Source organism: Lepisma saccharinum, chromosome 1 (assembly GCF_977018435.1).
Source record: "Lepisma saccharinum chromosome 1, izLepSacc3.1, whole genome shotgun sequence".
NCBI classification, from domain to species: Eukaryota; Metazoa; Arthropoda; class Insecta; order Zygentoma; family Lepismatidae; genus Lepisma; species Lepisma saccharinum.
The window spans coordinates 167260425-167286096 of NC_139229.1; the positions used below are offsets into that span (position 1 = coordinate 167260425).

Genomic DNA, 25672 nt, shown 5'->3' on the forward strand with positions numbered 1-25672 from the left:
TGTCACACCCCATGCACACGCTGGGTGCCACGCTTGTTAACCGACGGCCACAAAAAACATTTTGATGCTGTGCTGTCATTTCTTCGCCATTATCCCATGGATGGTCCGCAGTTTCTGAGCAAAATCATCACAGGCGATGAGTCCTGGTTGCACCAATACACTCCCGAGACAAAGAGGGCATCCATGGAATGGGGACACAAGTATTCACCACCACCAAGAAAAGCCAAAACCTGTCCAACGGTTCGAAAGGTCATGCTGATGATCTTCTTCAATTCCGATGGCATTGTTTACAGTGAGTTTGTGCCCCAAGGAACAACAATCAATGCTGCAAGATACTGTGAGACATTAAAGAATCTGAGAAAAGCCATTAAAGATCGAAGGCCCGGAAGATTGAGTGATGGGGTTGTTGTTCTTCATGACAATACTACCAAGTGTGGTCTTACCCTCCCTATAGCCCCGATTTGGCACCCTGTGACTACCACCTTTCCATTCCTCTCAAACAAGATCTAGAGGATCAGCGTTTTGCGTCAGATAAGGAAGTGCAGGAAGTAGTCTCAAAGTGGTTCAAAGAAATTGGATGGAATTTTTACACACAAGGAATCGAAAAACTGGTCACACGATACGAAAAGTGCTTGGAGCACCTTGGTGACTATGTCGAAAAAAAGTTAAATGTTCATGCATTTTCATCCAATAATTTTTTTTCTTTCTAATGTGTTTTGTTTGTTTTTACAAGGGGGTGTAACTTACTTACTTGATTCACCCACATAGGAGAAAATGTATCTTCTATGTAAACCATAACAGATCCTCAACAATAGGCAGCCTTCCAAATGGCATAATCAGGCATATAGCCAGGAGGAGGGCTAGGGGCTGAATCTCTTCTCTGAAGTCTTACAAATATCTAATTTAAATAGTGTATAGTGCAGGCGCGGTTAGCCCTATAGCACACAGGATCAGTGAACCCCCAGTAATATATGATAATCACCTCGAGAATGAACAATAAACAATGTCTTTACATTTTTACATAATTTCGCTAAAAATTCTACACAATAAGTCATGTATTTGTGTCCGTAATACGGCGAACTCTTGCTGAGATGAAGAAACCGCGAATTGGCCACCCTGATACAGACCCTCAGTTGAACCCCCACAGGACAGCTCGTGCCATTGTGAAAGCTCCGTGCGGGAGTAGAAGCTCGAGGAGGGTATAGGACAAAATACATGGAACGGGATATTGCAGAACCTATGTCTCCACCCAACAGTCATGCGCAGTTCGTTCTCTCGCAGAAGCCGCAGGACAAGGCTCCTTTCTCGCTGCTTCCTCCCTTCCAGTGTTGCTGTGTGGGGTTCAAGTTTGAAGCGCACGCATTACATATTCAATCTTCTCTTGTATCATTTTTGCACCGAACTTCTTGGAATAAATGCAAGATTGTGGCAGAGATGGATGAGTGGAAACAAATAAAAGCTGGAATTAAATGCGATGAATTAAAATAAAGGAGATACATTACCAAAATAGCTCGTGCATGCATTAAGAGGTTTTTCCTTAAAGGTGGAAACACTTCGGGTCGCGAAAGAGAAAGAAGGTGCGAAGACGTGACTCGCTGTCGCTCAGTGTCAATGTCTCAAGTTTGTTAGTTTTTGGAGTGCTTGGATACTTGTTGGAAAGTATTACATGATGCTGCGAGTGAAGCGAGGGATGGACTTTACCTAGGTTATGTCATTTGATGCAGTGTAGGCGTTGCTGTCCGCGCAGGTAAGAAATGACCGATAGAAATGCACTTAATGAACGTAAACAAACTTCCTTGTCCACTGAAAAAAATCGTGTGCTGGTCGACCAGCCCCAAATTTGAACAAAGCTTTCGCGTATCAATGACAGGGTCTCAGGTTCGATTTCTAGTATGCACATGCCATTAGTTGCCATTTCCCTTCAATAAATGTAGGACCAGTTCTGATTAGTCCGCATGGACGCCCGGAAGGGAAAAAGGGGGCCGCCACCCATGGAAATTGAATGTCAACCAAAAATTATATATTACACGCATATAATTTAATTTCAGTCACAGTAATTTTTGGTAATTATTATAAAAGCGTTGCAGTAACTTCAGACTGAAGGAGTGTTTTTCCCCTCCTGGGAAAAAAAAATATATTACTTGCCCCTACTTGAGGACATCCATGATATTCCAACAAAACTCAACTTTTTTTCATAAAGGCACAATTTATTGTAGTTTCAGCCCTAAATTTATTCGCACACCCCTAATACAAAACCTTATACTCCCAGATGAAAAAAATTCTGGACAAATCTTTTAAGCCCTCCCCCCATCCTTTTGTTAGGCGAAGGAAGTCTATTTTGCGGAAACTGAACATATGTCACATGACTTCAGTGAACCCCCGGGTAAATAATGCACGAGCAGTGTCTCGATTTGATAATAAATAATCCCATTTATACAAAAGCATCATGTGGTAATAATTGATTGATTTGATTTTAGTTTGCATTTGTGCCACTTTTGGCTAATTTGCGAAGATGGGGATGAGTGATGATATGATGAATTTGATGAATGGACACTCACAAACATCCATGCCCAGGCCAGGATTCGAACCCGGGACCCCTGGCATCATAGCGTGATGGGCTAACCACTCTGCCATGGGGGCCGGCGTGTGGTAATGAAGCATGGGGCAAGTTGTTCTGCAGACAAGCACTCTTAAAATGTTAAGTTCTTGAGATCTGCAATGACCAGAGAGAGAGAGAGAGAGAGAAAGCATGCCTCCCTGAACCCTATGACACCCGCTGGTACTTTCTGATATTGTCAAAAGTTTGATAGAATTACATAGTCACTAAGCTATTGAGAATATCTAGACAACAGTGAAAGCAAACCACATGAAGATTCATGTGAATGCTCTAGAAGTAAGTGTAAGGATATGTACGTGTAATTATGTAATTATGCAGAATTTGGTATATCATCTCAGTTTTTCAAAAGAAGAGGATGACTCGAAAACTGCTGCCCTGGTCGGAAGTCTAGCCAAGCCTTAAGATCCCATTTTAAGATTTAGGTCCATTCCCTATTAGCCTTACTGTGCATAAAGTGGACTTAAAACAAAAACTCAAACAAACTTTCATCAGTTCATAATGTTCAGAACCATGGGCATCGCCAGAAATTTTCCTAAAGGGGTCGAATCGAAAATGTCGAGGACACCCCCTATCCCTCAAGAATATTCTGATACAGACCAGTGGCATATGCAGAAGTTTGTCAAAGTGGGGTTCATATTTTATAATTATTGCATTATCGGTATTTTAAATTGTTATCATTATTATTATTACTATTACTACTAGTACTTTGACAAACTTCTGCATATGCCACTGGTCTAGTAGTAGTAGTAGCTGCAGCAGTAGTAGCAGCTTTAGTTTAGTTTATTAGTTTATTTTGCATCCAATAAGTTTTTTTTATATGAATAATATAGTACTTGTTACAACCAAGTTTACATAATAGTTACTTCAAACATTAGTAGCAGTAGCAGCAGCAAACACAGTAGCTTCAAAACGTGTGAAAGTTACAAATTAACAGAGTTTCAGTGTTGCAAATTATGAAAGTTTCGTACCAAATTCGATATCTCAAGACAATTTTTAAACAAAGACGCAAAATGAGGTGAAACAAAGTGTTTCGTTTATAAATTGCCATAAATTTAAAAAAGGTAGATGGAAATTTCCAGGGGGGTCGACTGACCGGTTTGAACTCCCCTGCCAACGCCCATGTTCAGAACTCAAAATTTATGCTCAAGCCCATTTCCCAAGTTTAAGTTTTTGCAACCTGGCCCTGTATAGTGTAATACTTTTTGACAATTGTTGCAGGAAAGCACATAACAATACCTTACAAAGGTGTTTACCTGAAGTTTGTTTTCTTGAAGCATTAGGCAAGCAACCGTGGTGGTAGAGTACATTGAATAAAATCGATTGACAAACTCATCCCAGAAATTTTCGTATCCCTGTCCTGGCAGGGCATGAATTAAATATTCTGCTTGTTCTTTTCTCTATTTCATTTAATTATCATTCATCCTTGTAATTGCAGTTAACATAAAGAGATGGAAATGCTGTGTTACAAAATATGGAAAAAGAATAGCATTAAAGGACGTCTCAAATCCCTACATTTTTTTTGCTTCACAGTAAATATATGGTTGTATGTTTCTTACAGTGGCGTGGCGTGACTTTTTAAAAAGTGTTACCGGCTATCAGTACGACATTTATGCCTGCTAGACATTATTAAAAAAAAACTCCCCTCCTTTCGGTAAAGAAAACATTTCTTCGAGCTAGATATTTGTTCATTTCGTTCTTGTTTTGCAATCAGCACAGTGATTTAGCTACAAACACTCCTAGAAAGAACTACCACTCATGAGACAGTTACCACGAAAATCCAATGAATAGTGGTAGACCCTTGTCAATTCTTCATCTGTCTCCGTTTCTTTGCAATGAGCTGCGAAGGGGAAGAAGAAGAACCACACTTTTCTCGGGTCAGTTTGACGTTTGTGTGGTGAGCACTGAGCAGACGACAGAACTCCGCTCCTTCGTGGAAGGGAAGCCCAACTGTACATACTACTGTTGCCAACTTAGTATTTTGGAGCAAGGTTTGTCCAAATCACGAATCACACCAAGGAACTATATTTTCGTCTATTACCTAACTGGTCTCAGTTGTAGTTCAATCCAGTCTTGGCTCTGCAGTCTACCTCTAGTTGCTTCACAGAAATTGTATTGCTATTTAGGCGGGATTTAGCTCTTTTCTGCTAATCCGATGTGACAACACTGGCTGCTCCGGTGGGTCTGAACAGCAACAGGGCCCCTTAACAGGTATATGAATAACCCCACAAAGTCCTTCCCCACTCTTTCCTTGCATTGGCGCCCTCTTCTCCCTTGTTGCCTCTTCAGGGTAGCAGAACGGCCTCCCTCTTCGCTTCTGTGGGCTGCAGAAAAAATGTCCTAGGCAATATCTACTCGACGGCAACAGGGTTCATTAACGTATTTAACAATGTTGTCATTTTATTGAAACAACTTTTTAATTCTTTACATTTTGCTGTTACCTGCGGAAACACCAGCTACATGCACGCCACGCCTCTGGTTTCTTATGTTAACATATTAACACTGCACTGGTCACGTGGAAAAAACTTACATCATTGATGGCATGGATCACTATTGTGATCCATAGAATATTATCATTTTTACCCATTATTGGTCGAAATTTAGAGCTATATGGGATTGATGAAGCACAGTGCATAAAATTCATTCCAAAACTGCTGACTGAAAACTCTAAACTTTGGTTTACCGAGTGGAAGGCTGAATTGGTCTTGTATGTACTTTTTAAGATTTATATTGAGAATGTCCTTTTTGAAGAATTTTGTTTCACTTAACAAAACATTATAAGTTATTTCACTCAACGCATTACAGTAGAGAGGAAATTCTGAATCTAGTGCATTACATTTGGATGTGATGAAACCAAACAAAAATGCATACCTTACAATCTTACTTTTGTTACATTTTTTCCAAAAAAAAATCCGAAATGAGTTTTTGGTGGTCAGGACATGCCTACTTCATATATTTATAATAGAAGAAGATGCAGGCAGCGGAGATGAAATTTTTAAGGAGCATAATTGGGAAGGCTAGAAGGTATAGAATAAGGAATGAGGAGATCCAACAGACAGTGGGGTTGGTGAAGCTTCAGGACAGGATAGAGATCAGGCACAGATGAGATGGTTCGGACACATGAAGAGGATGGATGCAGAAAGACTACCAGTAAGAGCTTACAATGCACAAGGAGTGGGAATAAGGCTAAGGGGAAGACAAAGATGTCAGTGGAAAGAGCAGATAGTGGGTGTTAGGAATAGAGGACAAGATTGGAACATCGTGGAAAGAGAGGAGTGGTGGAAGACCAGAAGAAAATGGAGAGGCTTGACTTCTGTGCCGACCCAGCCACAGGAAATGGCGAAGGATGATGATTTAGAAACACATACTTATATATGTAGAAAAACTACGTATCAAAAAACACTTCTGTCACTGGTCACGTAGATCACTATTGTGCTCCATTGAAATATGAACTCTAATAACAAGTCAACAATGGATAACTTTTAAATAGCGGCTGCACGAACATAGTTCCTCGACTGTTCCAGGAAAGTAGACTGAGAGCTAAGGTCAAGAGTGTTGCCAAACTTCAGTAGCATGTGAAAATATACAAGTATGTGACCACTGCAGTGTTAAAGGGAGAATGAGACCAATTCGGATTTATTACCATTAGTATAATGGCATTTTGGTCATCAGAGGTAGCACTTGGGCAACTCTAAATTATTGGGCTACTGTTACATAAGCATGTCTAGAATGTTTAAAATTACAGAGTAAGTGTAATACCTTGAAGACCTGATACAGCTCCATTGGGACCATCAACCCATAAAGCACTCTCTCCAATGTTGTTATGACGTCTCTGAATGACTCCGATAAGGTGGCGCTGGATTTCATGCTTCACGGACATTTTGGTTGTTTCTGAGTTCTCCTCAAGCTGCAGAGTAACATTAGCCATAACTCGGCCACTCTGGGAGTAGAATTTGTTTATCTTTGTTCCAAGAAACTCATCTGAAAATGGAGTCATTGACATTGCAGAATCCAGCTGGAAAAGATAAGCATTAAAAGCGTTACAAGGAAAAGTCTTCCAATATAATATTTTACATTAATATATTCATTTTATGTTTCCCCATATCTGTTTAGTTTTAAATTTATTTTTACAACTTTCCCTTGCATCTTACTACATGAATTCTCAGCATTTAGCACAGTGTAAACTTTTAACAATTACTTATCCATCCTCTAAAAAAAATATGCTTCTGAAATGCCACCAGAAGGCTCTAATGATTCAATTAATTATAATTAATTTTACATCTCCATCTATCGGGATATTTCAGTATTACAAATAAAGACATCTGCTTCAGCTACATAAAGCATAATGATGTTCTGTGTAACTGAAGTGTAGATAATTTGTAGAGTTGGAAATTTAAAAAAGAAGAATGCATCACAGTAAATGCACCATAGCATTAGAATTATCAAACAAGTGGAACACTTACAGCTCTCCTAGATTCCCATTCAAGTTCCTGGTACTCCTCCGAGTCAGGATTTCTGAAGTTCCCATTCCAAACTATCCTATGCTCATTTAACTTGTCTACCCTCATAGACATCAAAATGGACACCACTCCTGTAATATAAAAAAAATATAAACTGAAACAGGAACGTATAGGTAAATATTTCCTTCAATATTTAATCAATATTGCTAAAATTCATGCTTCAGAGAAAGAAAGATGTGGTAGCAAAGTAATATACGAAAATACAGTACTCAATTATCTGTGACACTGGTTACTGTTACAAGTTCCCAAGATAATGGTGGCAGTGGAAACCGAAATGAATAGAACATGATCAAGACTAGTGTAATGGATAAGTGAGTACTTTATTTCAGCATATTAATTAATTTTCATTTCCAAAATTAGTCAGAAAATACAATATGAACTCACAGCTTTGCTCAAAAGTATATTTTTAAAATGAACATGTTTTTATTTTTTAACAACATGAGCCATACTAAATTAGAACTACATTTATTGGTTGGAGGCTTAAGGTGTTTCACACCAACTGTCATCCTGAATTAGAATTTGTTTCCCTCTACTAATTTCATGCTTTATGATTTCCACGTAGAACTGTTTATGCACAGCATGCATTTACTTGATATTATATTGCAATATTGGGGTAAGATACCCAAATGTCAAACTCTCTTCCACGTAGTAAAGCCGGCCTTTATGGCGGAGTGGTTAGCACATCGTGCTATGATGCCCGGGTTCGATTCCCAGCCTGGGTATGGCTGTTTGTGAGGGTTCATTCATCAATTTCTTCACATCATCACTCATCCTCATCTTTGCAAATTAGCCAAAAGTGGCACAAAAAGCAAAGTAAAATAAAGCAAATCTATCAACCATGTAGTACACTCTGAACTGCTTTTTGCAGACTAAGAGGCTCTGGCATCCAGCAGAAAAGGGAAGTAAAATAAACCAAACCAAATCAATCAATCAAACGATCAATATATTGCAATGTATGTAATATATGTAGCTAGTATATCTGTAGTTGAATGGTTTTCTAAGGACTCATGACTTTTATAATATGCTAACTTTGAATCTTGGGCGAGGCATGGATGCTTCATTGTGTTTGTTTCTTCAGCCATTTCATCAATTCACCATTCATCCTTATTGAATTTGAATTTTTGGGTGCGTCAGCACTTAAAGGCTATTTTGCACCCGTCATGTTATACGGGTCCTGCCCCTTACCTTACCTAAATTAACTGTAATGTCATTAACTGAAATATTAAAACATTCTGACTTCGGTTAAAAGCTGAGTCTGTAAAGGGGCACTCAGCACACATAAGGACAAAACACAGACAGCAGAGCCTCGTTAGTCTGCGAAATGCAGTCCAGGGTGCACTACGTGATAGTGAAATTGACGATTGGGTGTCCTACGTGGAAGGATCACCCCATTTTCATCCTTATTCTCATTATTGGATATGGAGGTACAACATCAATGTAAAATAATAAAAAAATATAATTATGTTTATTTCCAAGTATAGTACTAATGCTTGTTCTTGTTCTGCAGTGCTTGAAGTGGAGATTGTTAAGTAAGGGCATGCTTGCTCAACCCTTAGGTCTAGCTGATGTGATGTTCTCCCCCCACCTTTCCCAACTTCAAGCACTGTTATTATGTGTTTATCAGGATGATCCATCAACAACGTTACTTTCATTTCATTTTCTCCAATATATTAGGCTTCCCCGATGGCACAGTGGTTGTGTCCCCACCTTGTAATCAAGGGGTCCCAGGTTCGATACCTGGTGGAGGCGCATAGTGGTTCGGATCCTGCTTTAAACTGTAGGTCCAGTCCCGTTTAGCCAATATGTGCATAAAGTGGACTTGAAACAACATTTCAATCCAATTCGCCAATATATTTGTTTCAAGGGTCCTTCCCAACCAAAGTTCCTGGTAGGGGAACATTCATAGACATCAGAAGCCAGGGGAAGATAGGAAATCTTAGTTTAGATGACTTTGTTAGGTGGATAATTGTTTCTTATCTTCCAGAATCTCATTTTTTCCCCCATGGTGAAACACTTTTCAAAGGTTTTCTTCTTCCCAGTGGGAGCCCCAGAGGCCTGGAGCTGCTGTAACTTCCTCTCTCCCTTACCACAACTGAATTATAGTAATGCTAATGCCAGTGTCTATAGCAATTAGACCAAATTCTAGTGTTGCAAGCTGTAAATACTAATCTGCCTATGAATTATTGACGAGTACATATATCAATTGATCTTATAGTAGATCAGCATGCTGATATTATGCCCAAAGACCAGGCGTGGATCCATGGGGAGGGTGATAGGGGAGATTGTCCCTCCCAACTGCTAGTTTTTCGATACATTATCATGCCTAATATTTTTGAAGACTCAAATGTTCTATCTTTCATCACCAAGTTTAACAGGCTCGAGAATAAAGTTTGATTTAGGACACCTTTTCTTCATGATAGGCTAATTGGGACTGGACCTACAGTTTAAATTTGGATCTGAACTACTGTGAAATATGTCTCAAAAGCGGATCAAACCTGAGACTCCTTGGGATAATAGGTTTTGTTTTCTTTGGTTCAGTTTACTGTGGCAATGGGTTGAATAATGATAATGACACACAATAATAACCATCTATCCCAGCCCTTGACACTATTTTTGAAAAAAAAAAACCTCTAATCTCTAAAGCATGGAAGTCAACTTTGTTCCTATTTACAGTACTACATATTGTTTACATAAAAAGAGCAAGTGTAGGTTAGAATTGAGTCTCGGTGAGGTCAGGTTCCCGACTTAAATTCGCCCCTCCCAACTGTGTCTTCTGGATCTGCCATTGCCAAAGGCCATGCAAAGATTGCAAAGCATACTGACCAAAAAGACAGAATTATATCAGTAGAACAATGGTAAGATACAGCACATGTTTGAAACTGTACATGACTTCACTAGAACAAGACTGCCACCATAAATGTGCGGTATTGGTTCTCAAAGGTATGATGGTTCTATTCATTGCACCATATCACATTGGATATTGATCCCATAGCACCATCACAAATGAGATTCTCTCTCCATCTGGTGTCACTACAATACTAAAAATACAACATATCAAAACCTCACAGAAAAGCAATATATTTTTTTACAGAATATTATTTATGGCCTATATGAATAGATTAATCTACTATTGCAATAGCTTCTTACTTCTACAGGGTTCTCGGTGTTTCCTCCGGCTAAAGCCAGGTCTGCAATGACACGATGAGACACCTTGTTCTGTTCTGCACATCTCGTTCTGCTCAATGTCACAAGTTGAGTCATCTCCCACTATACACGTGTCAATTCTATTTTGAAAAAGAAAAAGAACAGGTCAATACAGATACACACACACATACATGTGCACACATGCACAACAAATCAAGCAGACAGTATCATCTCCCTAGACATTTAATATATTTTTCACTCTATTCATTATGGATATTTTGTTTATTTTGTTATCTCGCTACTGGTGAGGTTAATAGGTGGGGTGAAATGGCAGTCTCGGGGAGTGATCACCAAGAACCGGGTGTCAGTTTCAAGACCAATATGTGCCGGTTCCAACACTTGAACTGGGAAAGGCCCTGTAGTTAAAGCGGTGGCTGCAAATCGACATCAGCAGGCTTCACTTGCAAGCCACCAGGTCCGACAAATCCTCTGTAAATACTGAAGAATACCAGCTGGTATATCATCTACTAATACTACCAACATGGGACTCCATGTCCCTGAAGACTGTTTAGCAATTCATTGAAAACTGAAGCAGAAAGAGGAGGGTGAGAGCCAGTAACCAGCACTTAAGCCAGATTGTATGAGACAGGGAAGTAAACACCAACAGAAAATCCTAGGTCCGCCCAAGGAACATTAAACGTGCCATGAATATACTATCAAATTACATCATGTATTTTATTGATTTTATGCAAACCTTTGACTTGGTAAATATAAATTTCATTCTTACTTCTTTTAAAAAAAATAATGTCTCAGATAAACTTATAAATATTAATCAAATTACTACAAAAGATTACAGCCCAAGTAGAAGTAAATAATGATCTGAGTGAGATTAACAAATTTGAGATTAACACAGATGTAAAACAAGATGATACCTTAGTACCAATTTAATTTAGCCTAGTGATGGAAGTAATAATTCAAAACCGGAAATTACAGGCAACATTTCAATAAGGTAAAACAAATCTATTTATACACAGATGACATTATAATTACTGCAATAACTAACCAAAAACAATCAATGGTTGACTCCCTTGTGAAACTAAAGCAAGAGGTAATGAAATGTTGCTTAATAGTGAAAGAAAACAAGACAAAATACATGAGATGTTCTAGAAGAAAAAATTGAAGCAAATAACGCAGATGTAGATTCAATGCAAATACAGTGAGTGAGTCCACTCATTTAAATATCTCGGGTCAATAGTAAATGAAAACAACTCAATTGAAGAAGATACTAAAGAAAGAGTTTCAGCATACTATGCACATAAAAATTATTCCAATGTTGTTATAATGTTCCAAAATTATTCCACCCTAAATTAGTTTCCATGGAAAACAAAATTAAAAATTATATCAATCCATTATAAGGCATGTAGTTACACATGACTGTGAAACCTGGATACTCAAAGAAGATATACTTCGGAAACTGATGATATTTGAAAGAAAGATTAAGGAAAATGTGTGGCCAAGAGAGAGAGAGAGTATAATGGTATTCGGCAAATGAAAACAAGTGAAGAGTTGCATATGTTAATAAAATATAAGAATATGAGATAATTCAAAGCAAACATATCAAAGGTGATATGTTTAGACTAGGATTAGATATCCTATTATTATCATTGTTAATTGGGCTTCAGTAGTATTAGTTATAATCTTCAAACTCAAAGAATTTGGCTGTGCTTTATTCTATTCAGAGGAGCCTGTCCCGTGATCAATATTCCGTTTTATTTGGCTTATTATTGTAAATTTTTTCAGTTTGTATACCGCCGTAATTTAAGTTTATATATATGTATACCTTCTTTTTTTCTTTAAAAAATATTTCAGCTCAAAGTGCAGCTTATTAATGGGAGGAGATGGGTTATATTGTGTTAATTCGGATAGTATATTGAGAAATATAATTGAACTTGGATTTGATTGTAGTTTGTTTTAGATATATATTTTGATTGTTGGCTCTATGGCATACACACGTTGCCTGTCACTCTCATTTGTGTAGGTGAGATAAGTCGTAACATAGTAGTCATACCAGAAGGTGTGGATTACACCTATAGACTGGATTACATTGAATGAAACCCTGAAGAAAGAATAGTAAAGCAAATATGCAACTGGAAACCGATTGCTACAAGATCATATGGAAGACCTATGATTAGATGGATAGTTGATGGTAGAAATGACAGGAGATATGAAGATTCAAAACTGGAAGAAAAGTGTAGTGAATAGAGGATGAATGAATGTAATTGATCAAGCCAAAGGGAGGGATACTTCAAATGCGTGTGTGTGTGCATGATTGTGACATGGAACAAATCAAGATTGAGACAATTATAAATCAAGAGAAGTAGGCTTACAAAACACCACAACATATAGAGCATGACAGAAAACTGCCTGGTAAATTTTATGAAGAAGCCAAAGCATGTCATTTACAGACATATAAAGTGGGTCAGTCCTTCATTCATGTGCACTGGGAGATTACTGTTTTCATGGCTTGGTGAGCTTTAATTTATGCCATTATAGTTATACATTTGTATACAGAGTTCATTCACAATAAAAGTTTTCGAACTGCATGGTTAAAAATAATCTATCATATAATTATTCACAGTTAACGGAATTGTGAATGTTTCTGGGATATTGATCCCGTGAATTCTGGAAGTAAAACCAGAACTTACTTCAAGATGAAATCATCATTCATCGCCAAGGTATATTTAACTTTACATCTGTTCTGAATATCATGTATATTTTTGTGTGTTACTTCAATATTTCTATATAGCTTCTCTTGTATAACCTTCATTACCTCATTTCTCACATCATTATTTCTGGCCCAGTCGCTTCAGACAAGTTTCACTGTGCAGAAGAGGAAAAATATTTAAGAAGTGTCAAATTCAGTGATTAAGTAATAGCAAAATTAATGTGCTTTTCCATGCATTATAAGTTCATCCATAATAATCATGTTGAGCTACTTTTGATTGAAGTTCTGGCAACATTTGTATTACATTGCTCTTTAATTTTCTGAATAGTTTGTTCATTGACTATTAACTGAATATCCTCTTTGTCTGCCTTTGACATCTACACAAACATATTCATTATTGTTTGTACATACTATAGATAATTATAGATCTGATGGTACTACAATGCTGTGGTTGTGTAGTATGTAGCTTGTTTTTGTAATCAATGGTTGGTTCTCTGTGTACAAAGTTTACAAACCACCACTCATCGTCATCATCATCATCCTTGGCCATATACCTCCTCTGGCTGGGTCGGCATAGCCATCAAGCCTCTCCATTTTTTTCTGGTCTTCCACCACTCCTCTTTTAGCCATGGTGTTCCAATCTTGTACTCTTCTCCTAACATTCTCCACTATCTGCTCTTTCAACCAACATCTTGGTCTCCTCTTTAACCTTACTCCCACTACTTGTGCATTGTAAGCTCTTATTGGCAATCTTTCTGCACACATCTCTTCATGTGTCTGAACCATCTCATCTGTGCCTGATCTATTCTGTCCTGAAGTTTCATCACACCCACTGTCTGTTGGATCTCCTCATTCCTTATTCTATACCTTCTAGTTTTCCCCAATATACTCCTTAAAAATTTCATCACCAATTTCATCTCTTTCTTTTATTTTTCTCTGTCGTTGTCCAAGTCTCTGCTCCATACGTAATTATTGGCACATAGTATGTGTTATATATTACCTTCTTGCATTTCATAGATACACCCCTGTTCCATATTAATCTTTGAATGCTTTGATACAGTCCATCATCCATTTGTCCTCTTCTGTTTATCTCCTCATCTATTCTTCCACTTCTTTCAATTATGCTTCCTATATATTTGAAACTCTCCACTACCTGCATCTCTTCTGTGTCCACCTTTATTCTTGATACATTTCTGGCTCACCACCACAAACCACCACTCTGACATAAAATTCTATGCATGTCATCTACATATTATTTTATTTGAAATTGAAATCTGGAATCAAAATGTTCCAAGGTTTCAAAAAAATGTTCTGCTCTTCTCTTATGAAACTAGGTTCTTGTTTCTGTATTATAAGTAAAATATCAAATTTTGTTATATGTTATTCAAATTCTAATCAAAACATGATGAAAGCAATATTTTTATTTTATGGTTGACTGAATAAAATCAAAATTAAATCAAGTTAATTCAGAACTACCAAACTGATTAAGAAAAATAAAAGCTCCTTGGTTGTTATAATATAATATGAAATGAGTACCTTATGGGCGGTTTATTTGGTCTTCTAGTGTAAGGTCGTCTGGGAGGGGTACCAGGTCTTGCTCCAGGTCTGGTAGGTGGACCAGGTCTTGGAGGTCCAGCTGGTCGGACAGGACGGCCACTATTTGGTACTGGTCTTGTAGATGGAGCTTCGGGAACTGCATATCTGAAAAAATTATATATTGAAACAACTATTAATACAGCATCAATTATTGTCAATATGGTATGTCAACCTAATAGTGGATGCATATACAGTGATTTCATATTGGCAGATTAGCAGCCAGGTGTTTTTCTAGTTTTATTTTATTACAGAGTGTATTTGGGAGGGAGGGGGGCTAATTTTCCTTCAAACTTTACATGTACCAGCTTTTCAGGAAAACAACAGTATCCATGTATTACTAATATTAAATATTAATCAAGATGACCATTTGAGGTTTCTATCTTACAATGTTATTACTGAAATAATTAAAACCTTCCAAATGTTGTAAATTTTTAACCCTTCTTTAACTCAAATCTTCTTATAGCATATAATATCCGTTAATATGCCCAACCTATTGAGTTTCTAAATTGTACAGCCCTACAGCTAGTGTTGAAAACTGAAACTTCATGACTCACGTCATTTATTGCACAGTTTTAGTTATTCAGAAGGGAATGTTTTTCCAATCAAAACAAGCTGACAAGCAATATCCATGCGTGTGTGTAAGACTACTGTGGGTTGGAAACACATTAGATTACCCTGTTAATTTCAAGGTTCCCCCCCCACAAATACCACTTTCATAATGCTCTTGATCCTGTGATAAGCAATGGCGGCGATTTCACCCCACTTGTTGTCACTTTTGCATCCGCACTATGCTAAACTTTATCTATCAAGGGAAAGTAAACTGTTCTCTCCCACCAGATTTGGAACCCAATCGCCGACACTAGTGATAAGCTAGGTTTTCTTGCTGTTCTTGTTCATCTTAAGTGAAAGTGTTGTCTTCAAAGAGCCGTTTTAGCTTCCACTTGTGATTTTTTTGTGTATCCATCCAGGAAGACACAGCTGAGAATTTCTTACGAAGTTCTCAGGAAACGGAAATGACAATGTTAATGATCTGTCATCGAGCATGTCAGGTTAGGAACCGTCATAATTCGTTTTGAACATCACCGGAAGGGCAGGCAGGAAGATCAGTAGCGGCCTCTGTCAAGCGAAAAAGAGAGACGTTTCGGTACTTGCATTTTTCCACTTTTTTATACTCCCAGTTACAGTTTTTCTTTGCAAAACCACCATATGACTCAGTGCTCAAGCCATTTACGAAACATTGGCAGAAAACTGAAAGAAAATTACATCTACTGAGGTCCATGACACACGATTTTGAAGTTCTCTTTGAGCGTGTATGTTTGTGAATGAGCAATGATTAGTATTTGGTTATACTATTCCTTATTTAATGTTATTTAATAGTTAACTTTAAACTACTAGTTATGGTACGGATATTTCCCCTTTCTCTCCACTGTAGAGTCGTTGCCTAAGATTTTAGTTAACAAATACAGCCTTCAGAGCGTATCCCGATCTGGATGTGATAAACTACGTTGTCCACTGTCCAGTGGTACGAGAAAGGAAATGTTAGCACAGCGATTTTTTTATGCTGGGGAGAGACTGTAAATTTTTAAGGAACTTCGTCTGTGAGACTCTTTCGTCCCACACTTGCTTCACGGGAGTCCATGTATGTATCCCTCCGAGGTGGTCTATACACGTAGCAATTTTCTTCAATACATTAAGGCTAATACAAGTAGCTATATTAATATTCATCATTTACAATTAGCGCTAATTTCAATTAGAATCTTTATGAGTAAAATATTATGTCTAAAATTACTGCTTTTCAGCTTTACTGTTTCCAAAGCACCATTCAAATATAAAGTTAACCAGAGAAAATAATTTATCAAATACATTTATACAATTTGTACTTTATGTGAAAATAAATAACAGCGATTAACCATCTACACAGTAGCTCATCTAGTACGCTACACTTTTTGACTCTGCACCCACGCGTCTGGTTTGTTACAAAGCGAAACACAGAGTTGATTAGGTGTGAAGTAGTGTATTTGGTGTCTGCACCGTTAGCACTACTTTCTGGAGTGGTGCATGATGTAGTGCATGGTCACGTGGTGCTAATCAATCAAATGGACGTTGAAAGTAGCAGACAGTCAGTTTTTGAATATTCTGAACTTGAATTCCGCTAAGCATCTACTTGGTTGAACACAATTTCCTTGCACCAGCCCGACACCAGGATACACATGTACTACATCTAGAGTCAAAAATTGCATTGGACTAGACTAGGAGAGTGTGACACTCACTGCTTGAGGTAAGATAGGGTGGAGGGTGCGGGGAGTGGACAGTACTCCCCAGCTAGCAAAATTTATGTAAAGCATACCCCCAGTTGTCTCATTGTCACCACGTTAAACTATGGGACATCCTCCCAGCTAGGCCCAAGGTTCGAGTAAACATTCCTCCACTTAACAATTTTCACTTAGCGCTGGTGTTACTTACCCAGTGCCAATAACTCCAGGGGCGAGTGGAGGTTGCTGGGGTGTTGACGGGGGATGAGGAGGTCGGCTATATCCAAATCCTGAACCAGCTGTTGGAGTTACGCCAGATGGTTGCGAGTCTGTTTGGAAAAGGTTGATGTAAGTCCTCTTCCCATCGATGGAGACGAAGTTCTGTGTCCCTCCAGCTGAAGTGATGACCTCGGCTCCAGGAATACGAACTGCATCTACGTCCACTGAGAAGAACAAAATTTTGAGTCAACAATCAATAGTGGAATGTCTATAGTATATGTGCATGCAATATCGCTAAGAGATCTGTTAGTCATTGACATCTGGCTCTTCACAGCTTCTTCATAATTTATGAGACTAACTGCACTTGAAATAGCAAAAACAATCGCGTGAAAAGTTATTGTGTAATGTCTCTGTTCACATTTGATCGTATTCAACTGAGCGAACAACAAGCGGAGTGGTTAGCACAGCGCTCTACGACTCCGTGTCCAGGTTCGAATCCCGGCCTGAGCATGAGTATTTTTTTGTGATTGTCGCTTCATTGATTTCATTATATCATCACTCAATCACTAAACTAAATCAATCAACTGAGGGCACAAGTATTGAATGCGAAAGTAATGGTTGTATTCTTGCAGTGTCAACGACAATGTTCCTTCCGCAGTTTTACATTAGACAAATTGCAATGACATTAAATATTCAAGTTTTCTTTAGTCTTTACAACGAACGCAAGAACTATTAGCCTTGGCGTTAATTATAATACCTTGCTGTTTCCAGTATTCCTCTTATTAGTGTCAGGAACCACATGCTTTATAAATAACGCAAGAACGAAGACTTTCAATGTAAGAAACGTACCTGGGTAAATATAAGGTTTTCCTGTGTTTTGTGGTTCACCTCCTAAACCTTGGATGGCTGAAACTGTGACGTCAAACACTTCTCCTGCATGGCCGCTGCCGATTGCTGGGGCAGTTATGATATCTCCAGCATGCGGTGGCCGTGGTTTGTATTCCGTATCGTCAAGTACTATTCCAGGTCTTCCGTACGATGGGCGATGAGGCTGAGGTGGGTACCCGAGGGGATGTTGAGGCAATGAAGGCCGATGAGGTAATTCTGGTGTACTACCAGATGGAACATTGTTGGTGGTGATTGATGGCTGCGTAGGCTGGGCTAATTGATCTTCGGAAGCTTTAGTCGAAGTATCTGTGGATGTGGTCTGAATGGGCACTGTCGTTGATGTTGTCGTTGGAATGGCAGTGCTGTCTACGTCAGAGGAGGCCTGGGATGAACTTTCTTGGGAAGAGATTTCCTGAAATGAAGATTCCAGAACAGGTGTTGCTGAATCCACGCCAGAGTCTGCGATCGAGGACTGTACAGATGAACTATCTTCGTGAGTTATCTTTGGAGTGTCACTTGCCGATGATGTAGAGTAAGTTTCTTCAACTGTTGACGTAGGCGCGATGACGATGGATGGTGTATTATCCTGAGAAACTGCAGGATGGCTATCTTCTTCTGCCTTGTCTTCCTTACCATCATCTGAAGATTCTCCCTGAACACTGTCATCTTTCGAATCTTCAACCTCATCAATTTTGTCATCAGTAGGCTGGTCCTCCTGAGGTGTGCTGACAGCAGAAGGCTGACTCTCTTGATAATCGGAGTTTTCTTCCTCAGATTTGACTGGAGGAGATTCACTTGTAGTCGTCGAAGGACTATGTGTTGTGGTCGATGGAGATTCTGCTTGTATTGCTGTTGATTCTTCGGACGATATGGGTGGCTTCTTCATAGCAGGTTTATAGGTCGTTGCACCTGGAGGAGGCCTTCTGTTTCCTGGTCTTGGCCTTGGACGAGGTCTTGTTGGTCGCTGAGTTTGATTCGGAGGTATTGGCTGTTGCTGTGGTTTCGGGGGCGGATGTTGGTTTTTGGATGGTGGTGGTTGGGGCTTCGCATGCCCCTGCTGCGGTTTCGATTCCTGCAGAGGTGGCTTGTTAGGACTTTGGCTTGGCTTAACTGCTGTTTGAGGTGGAACACGCCCTGGCACTATTTGCTCAGGGACAGGTACGCCAGTAGCGAAAGGGTGCGGTATGGTGGTGAGAGGTCGATCGAAAGGATACGGTGGCCTTCTGGAAGGAATGGGTCTTCGTGGAGGACTGGTGGATGAGCTCATGACTTCCAACGGTATCGGTTCGAAAGGTACTTCGGTAATCCTCGGTGGTCCTCTGTTGTTGATCCGAGTACTCAGAGGCCGTTGAGGTCTGACTGGCTGTGGAGGAGCTGCCTGGACATTAACGTTTCCTCCTAAAAGCTTCACGATCCCACTGATTATGTCCTGAATGTCAGGGTTGGATTTTCGTTCCTCGTTCCTGTAGAATAGTTTCACACCGTCCGCTGATCTTGCAGTAGTCGGAAGTGGAGACGTCCGAATGGGATCTTGAGAGCCAGATCCCAGAGTCGTCCCCTCCTCGTCCGGTGCAGAGAAGCTGGCTGTGGGCTCCGTCAGGGGATTCCCTCCCTGCGGAGCCCTCTGGTCTTCCCCCGGCCTGGCGGTTTGTGAGGAGAAGATGCTCTCTGAATTTAGCGTGTAGGTAGGCTCGATGAAGCTTCGTCCTGCGGGCCGCGGCACGATTTCGTTGTCGGCAAGTCCAGATTCGCGAATAGTTTTCCTCCCAGAATGGACGGTCCTTCTGCGCGCGTTCGGAAGCTGCGTTGTAGGGAGAACCAACGTCGGGGTCTGAGCGAAGGCAATTGATCGTTGAAGCCTCCTTCCAGAACCTGGAGACTGGGCTTTGGCATTTCGTGTAAATCCCTCGTCTTCGTCTGTCAGAGATGAAAGCAGCGTCGGCACCCTCGACGCCTCCTCGTCCCCGTACTCTGTCTTCACCTCGGGATCCCGAAATGTTTGGTCAGACACTATCGTCTCCCGACTCAAGTTTTCTACGGACGTAGGTTTGACTACGGCGGATAACGATTGTACTTCTGGCACTCTCCTTTCAACGTTCCTCTCCAACTTCATATCCCTACCGACTCTTTCTCTGTACTTGCTGCGTCGCGCACTGTCCTGGGAACCTAACGACACTACCGCCTCCTCTCTTTCTCTACTTTTGACGAACTTCTCATTCTCAGTTGAGCCGAAAGGCAACGAGGATGACTCACTAACACGTCTCTCAGATTCCCCTTCACTAAAAGTCCTTCTATGACTCGCACTCCACCTGTGACCCTCCCCAGTTAGAGGACTCCTATCTAAAGGATGCGACTTCGAAATTTCCGTAGAAAATATTACGTTATTCCCAGTCCACCGTATGTCAGGCTGTTTAGGAACAGGTGATATATCTTGTGTAGATTCTACTTTTGTGACTGGATTTGTATCTATGGCGTTTTCCAGCAGATCTCTGTCCTCTGGTGGAACTCCTAGAAAGTTTGCTACACCGTCTTGAGCTTCTGCAGAGAGAAAATGAAACAACATTAAGAATCATTATTGTTATTCCGAACATCTATTGTGAGCACATTTCAAACTTCCTATATATATTTCATTCTTCGGTACTATAGTACCGAAGTTAGTATTGTAGGTTGCTGGCATGAAACGGTTATCGTTAGAAAAAGAACTAGACGTGTGTGTGTATATGTATATAGCAGGTGGCCAGAATTAAAGTTTCCCAACTCAGAGCCATCTGTAGCCTGTTTGAGGCATCGTAGAACTCTGAAATTTGGTGAATCCACTATGCAGACCATGGGGAAGAGGATGGCGATAAAAGAAAAATAGTTCAATTTTCCGCCACCAGGTTGAAATGTGGCGCTGTACTTCCATGATGGTTTGTAATAATGACGTAAACCGCTCCAATTGGTTGTGGATTTTCCTTTACCTTACAATCTTGCAATAAATGAGAGATTATTTTCTCGCAACTTCCAGCCACTAACAAATGTCTTTCTAATTAAAAACTCAGCTAAATCACTTAACATGAGTGCTGAACAAAAGTTCGGAAATGATCACCAAGCCATTAAATAAGTAAGAACGTGCATTACTTCCAACAGCTCATTCACACTTCTGGCACGTATATTGAACACTGATGTACTGGCAGAAACCAACAATAAAGATTTGTACACCTGACTTACGTTTTTCAATATTCATTATTACAGCGCCACATTTCAACCTGGTAGCCGAAAATTGAACATTTTTTTTAATCGCCATCCTCTTCCCCATGGTCTGCATAGAGGATTCACCAAATTTCAGAGTTCTACGATGCCTCAAACAGGCTACAGAGGGGTCTGAGTTGAGCAACTTTAATTCTGGCCACCCGGCACATTGAAACTTATAACAGCTAGGATGCCAAAAAATTCTCTCCTTGTTTCAGGTGGCCCGTTTATGGCAACAGGAGATCCATACAAAGTGAAGAGGTGAAACAGCATCTTGAACTACAATGGGTAAGTGCTACTGTTTCGTAATAAAATCCTACTAGAGCAAAACCATCTTCGAACATTATTGCTGAAACTGTAGTTAAACTGGCTACAACTGTTATATTTATGACAATGGCATAAGTATAATAACTTCTTTCAATGTATTTGCATGCCTTAAAGGTAATATCAACATCCAAGAAAGTACAAATATCGTATCTAGAGATTTATCAGTAGAGAGATATGCCAAGAGCACTTAATGTGTTCGTTATTCGTCGTTGTTCTAAAACACTCAGAACAAACATCCTTGCACGATATGCAACAATTTGTTGTGAGATTCGGGTTGCCTCACTGTAAGGATTCCACGTCCACCATTCATATTTTTTACACACGTAATTTGGGAACCAGAATAGACTGACTTGGTGAGACTCGGGTGAGATTTTCAACGTGGATCCCTACATAAGTGCCGCTGTGGTTCCCCCGCCCCTTATCAAAGGTTACCTGAATGCAACCCGTAAAAGACCACCGGAGTGTGATACTGTAGCATCACCTTCACTATGGCTGAGATCGAGTATGGGTGGAACCCTACCTTCACACTTCTACACACATTCGATTTTATTTTAATGGCAATACATTCATTCTCCTGTTGAGGAAATTCTCTCACGACATGAATACACTTTTCTCAATGACAATTCTCTCTGTGTTTATAACAAAGAGGATTTTTTTCGGAGCAGCCTGGAATTGGAAAGGTTGATATATGCTGAATTCTAAGGGGTGGGCGTTAAACGGCGTAAAATATTTTGTAATAAACATTTTTAACTTCGTTTTAAAAGTTCTTCAAAGACAAAAATGATAATCTGGACCATTTTAAGGTGGATATGCATTTACCACTACTGCTTTCAATTTTTTTAAAAAAAGATTCTCTCAAAATTTCAGGAAGGGCTGAAACCGCATCAACTCACCCCCCTTGCCTAGAAGAATTGGTAATCATCGCCAAAAGTTACGTCATCTGGTTCATCTCCTAGTTCAAATTCGGTGAAACACATTTTTCTGTGTGGTTCTTGACGGCCAAATCCAGTCATTCTACCATTGTTCTTTGTTCTGCTGCAGAATGTGCGGTTGGTGATGTCTTCGGAAATTGCCATTGGAGATCGCATCGTGACGGACCAAATAACCCTGCTGGACAAAATTACAGAGACAGAACCACAAGTTACCTGTTGAGGAAATTCCCTCACGACACGAATGCAGCTCTGCCTTCGAGACATGTTTGTTGACATTGTCCGCTGCAAGGTGAAAACCGGTCCTTGCAGCTTATGTCCGAATGCAAGAGACAAGTTAGACCTCGGAACAAAGTATTGTCTTTCTTTTCTTACTGTAGCCTAATAGCCTGGTTACCCTTTCTAAAGTCACGATTTCAATTCTGCAGGCTTGCCGTCCCTTTGTTTTAACCACAATGGCTTCACGCAATCCTGAGATTGTCAATGGTGTGTATCTCAGAGTAGACTTTCTTACCACCAGATTCTTCAGAGATTTATATAAAGGTGTAAATGAGTTTAGAAAGGGGTGGCAACCTAAAGTAAATTTGATAAAAGATAAAGACGGTGATTTTCTAGCTGACCCAAGCGATATTCTAAATAGATGGAAGAACTACTTTAATGACCTTTTAAATGTCCATGTAGGAGATAAATCAGAAGTAAATGAAGTCCACACAGCAGAACCTTTAGTTCCAGAACCTAACTTGACTGAAGTTAAAGATGCTATTAAAAGGCTAAAGAATAACAAAGCACCTGGCATTGATTTAATACCAGCTGAGTTAATTAAATATGGTGGAAATTCATTAATATGTCAAATTCATAAATTAATTTGTTTAATATGGAATAAAGAAGAAATCCCTCAACAGTGGAAAGAATCCATAATTGTTCCTGTGTTTAAAAAAGGTGATAAAATGAACTGCAATAATTACCGTGGAATTTCTCTACTCTCAACAACATATAAAATATTATCTAACATTCTTTTAACAAGACTAACCCCATATGCTAATGAAATTATAGGTGATTATCAATGTGGATTTAAACGCAACAGATCAACTACAGATCAAATTTTTCACATCAGACAGACACTCGAAAAAAAGTGGGAATATAATCAAAATGTCCATCAGCTATTCGTTGATTTCAAAAAAGCATATGATTTGGTCAAAAGAGATAAATTATATAATATATTAGTAGACTTTGGAATACCTAAGAAGCTTGTTAGTATGATAAAAGTATGCACCAGTGAAACAGAAAGTAAAATTCGTGTGGGTATTAATATGTCTGACAAATTTACAATTCATGATGGGTTAAAACAAGGAAGTAGTAGTAAAATATGCATCTGAAAACAACTCTGAGTTCTTGACCAAACGACCACAAAAAGTTGAAAAACTCATTTTCTCTCCCCGTTCCGTGCCTCATTTATTACGCTGACGACGTTTCACGGGGGCAAAAAGGCAGTGATGAGTGAAAGAGGAGCTCTCCTCCTCCTCCTCCTCTCCTCTTCTCATCTTCTTATTTTCTCATTTTCTCATTTTCTCATTTTCCCATTTTCTCATCTTCTTATTTTCTCATCTTCTCATCTTCTTATTTTCTCATTTTCTCATCTTCTCATCTTCTCATTTTTTAAGGACCAAATGTTTGTAGATCGTGATCTTCGTAAACCTCTCTTCTTATTTTTTTTATTTTCTCATCCTCTCATTCTCTTATTTTCTTATTCTCTCTACCTTTAGAACATTGTCGTCAACATTAGAGATGAAGTTGGAGTGCTGGAATCAAGGGGGCCAAATGTTTGTAGATCGTGATCTTCGTAAACCTCTCTTCTCATTTTTTTTATTTTCTCATCCTCTCATTCTCTTATTTTCTTATTCTCTCTACCTTTAGAACATTGTCGTCAACATTAGAGATGAAGTTGGAGTGCTGGAATCAAGGGGACCAAAATGTTTATATATATCGTGACCTACGTAAACTTTTCTCCCTCGGGGAGGGAACGATGTGCCACACACATACGTGCGCGCGCTTATGTATTGTAACACAAACAAACAAACAAATAATAATTGTTGTTTTTTTAGGATCCCTGGCCCCTATATAACCTCACCGGGGGTGCATGGCGGCGACGAAATCATCACGAGTTTAGATTTGTACTGTGAATGTTGTCAAAAATTTAATCAATATTGTTTATTCTCGATGCTAGAATCTTACATAAATTATTCTCTAAAAACAAAAATCGATAATCCTATGCCAAACCCCCCCAAGGCATTCAGGCAATTTCTAATGTTCGCGTGGATAGCCACGCTCGGTAGAATTTTTCCTGTTCCTGTGGAGCAATTGTGTTTCGTCGCCCAATGTAACATTTTCATCACGGACCAAACTATCCACGACAACCCCTCCCCGAACCTATTCACCTTGCATCTTTTTTCGCCCGAAGAGATTCTATTTTTTTTCAGCTTTCCCACGGTTCTGAATAAAGAATCCATCACATCCCTGATAACAATAGAATCAGAGGGGGATGTGGCGGAAGCAAACACAGCAGCATCTTCCGTTTTTGAGTTTTATACTGGGAATTATTTGTTTCACACACCACACCCTGACGGGGCGTGGAATAGATGACGAGGGGGAAATAATCGACAATACATACATGGGTGGAACTATCAACGTCCTGTTTATTGTTATTTGTCCCCCACAGGATATTGTGCGCATCACAAAATCTTTTGTTAAAAAAATATAGCATGAGCGCTATAGTCAACAAGAGTTTTTATTTACTGGAACATTGACTATAGCGCTTATTGTGTTTTCACCAAAAAGAGTCGCGTGGAGTAGGAAGGAGGGAAGGAGAAAAAAAAAGAGGAGTTTCTATATAACGTACCAGTTTCTTCTTTTGTACATTATTATCATAGTGAACGTCAATCGTGGCAGTTCAGTATTCTTAATTGTTTATCTGGTAGTATACATATATATCATCGTGGAAGTTTTAGTGAGCTACAAGTTTATTTTGAAGTTTCTCTATCTCTCTTAAAAAGTGAACGTCAATCGTGGCAGTTCAGTATTCTTAATTGTTTATCTGGCAGTATACATATATATCATCGTGGAAGTTTTAGTGAGCTACAAGTTTTTATTTTGAAGTCTCTCTCTCTATCCCTGTTGAAAGGTAAGTTTTTATTTTCATGATATATTAATATTTTTTGTTTTGCGTCTGA

The 25672-nt window shown here is 39.2% G+C and overlaps 1 protein-coding gene across 2 annotated transcripts in view; it reads right to left on the bottom strand.

The window, feature by feature from the left end:
- The window catches only part of LOC146003764 (uncharacterized), a 118992-nt gene that overhangs the window by 16233 nt on the left and 77087 nt on the right, over positions 1-25672 (bottom strand). For both annotated transcript variants that reach the window (XM_083142185.1, XM_083142179.1), the window contains exons 2-7: positions 17920-20496; positions 17063-17294; positions 14540-14704; positions 10282-10418; positions 7078-7205; positions 6374-6629 (exon numbers count right to left, since the gene is read on the bottom strand). In XM_083142185.1, coding sequence (XP_082998311.1) covers positions 6374-6629; positions 7078-7205; positions 10282-10418; positions 14540-14704; positions 17063-17294; positions 17920-20496 — 3495 coding nt within the window. The remainder of the gene's footprint in view (positions 1-6373; positions 6630-7077; positions 7206-10281; positions 10419-14539; positions 14705-17062; positions 17295-17919; positions 20497-25672) is intronic.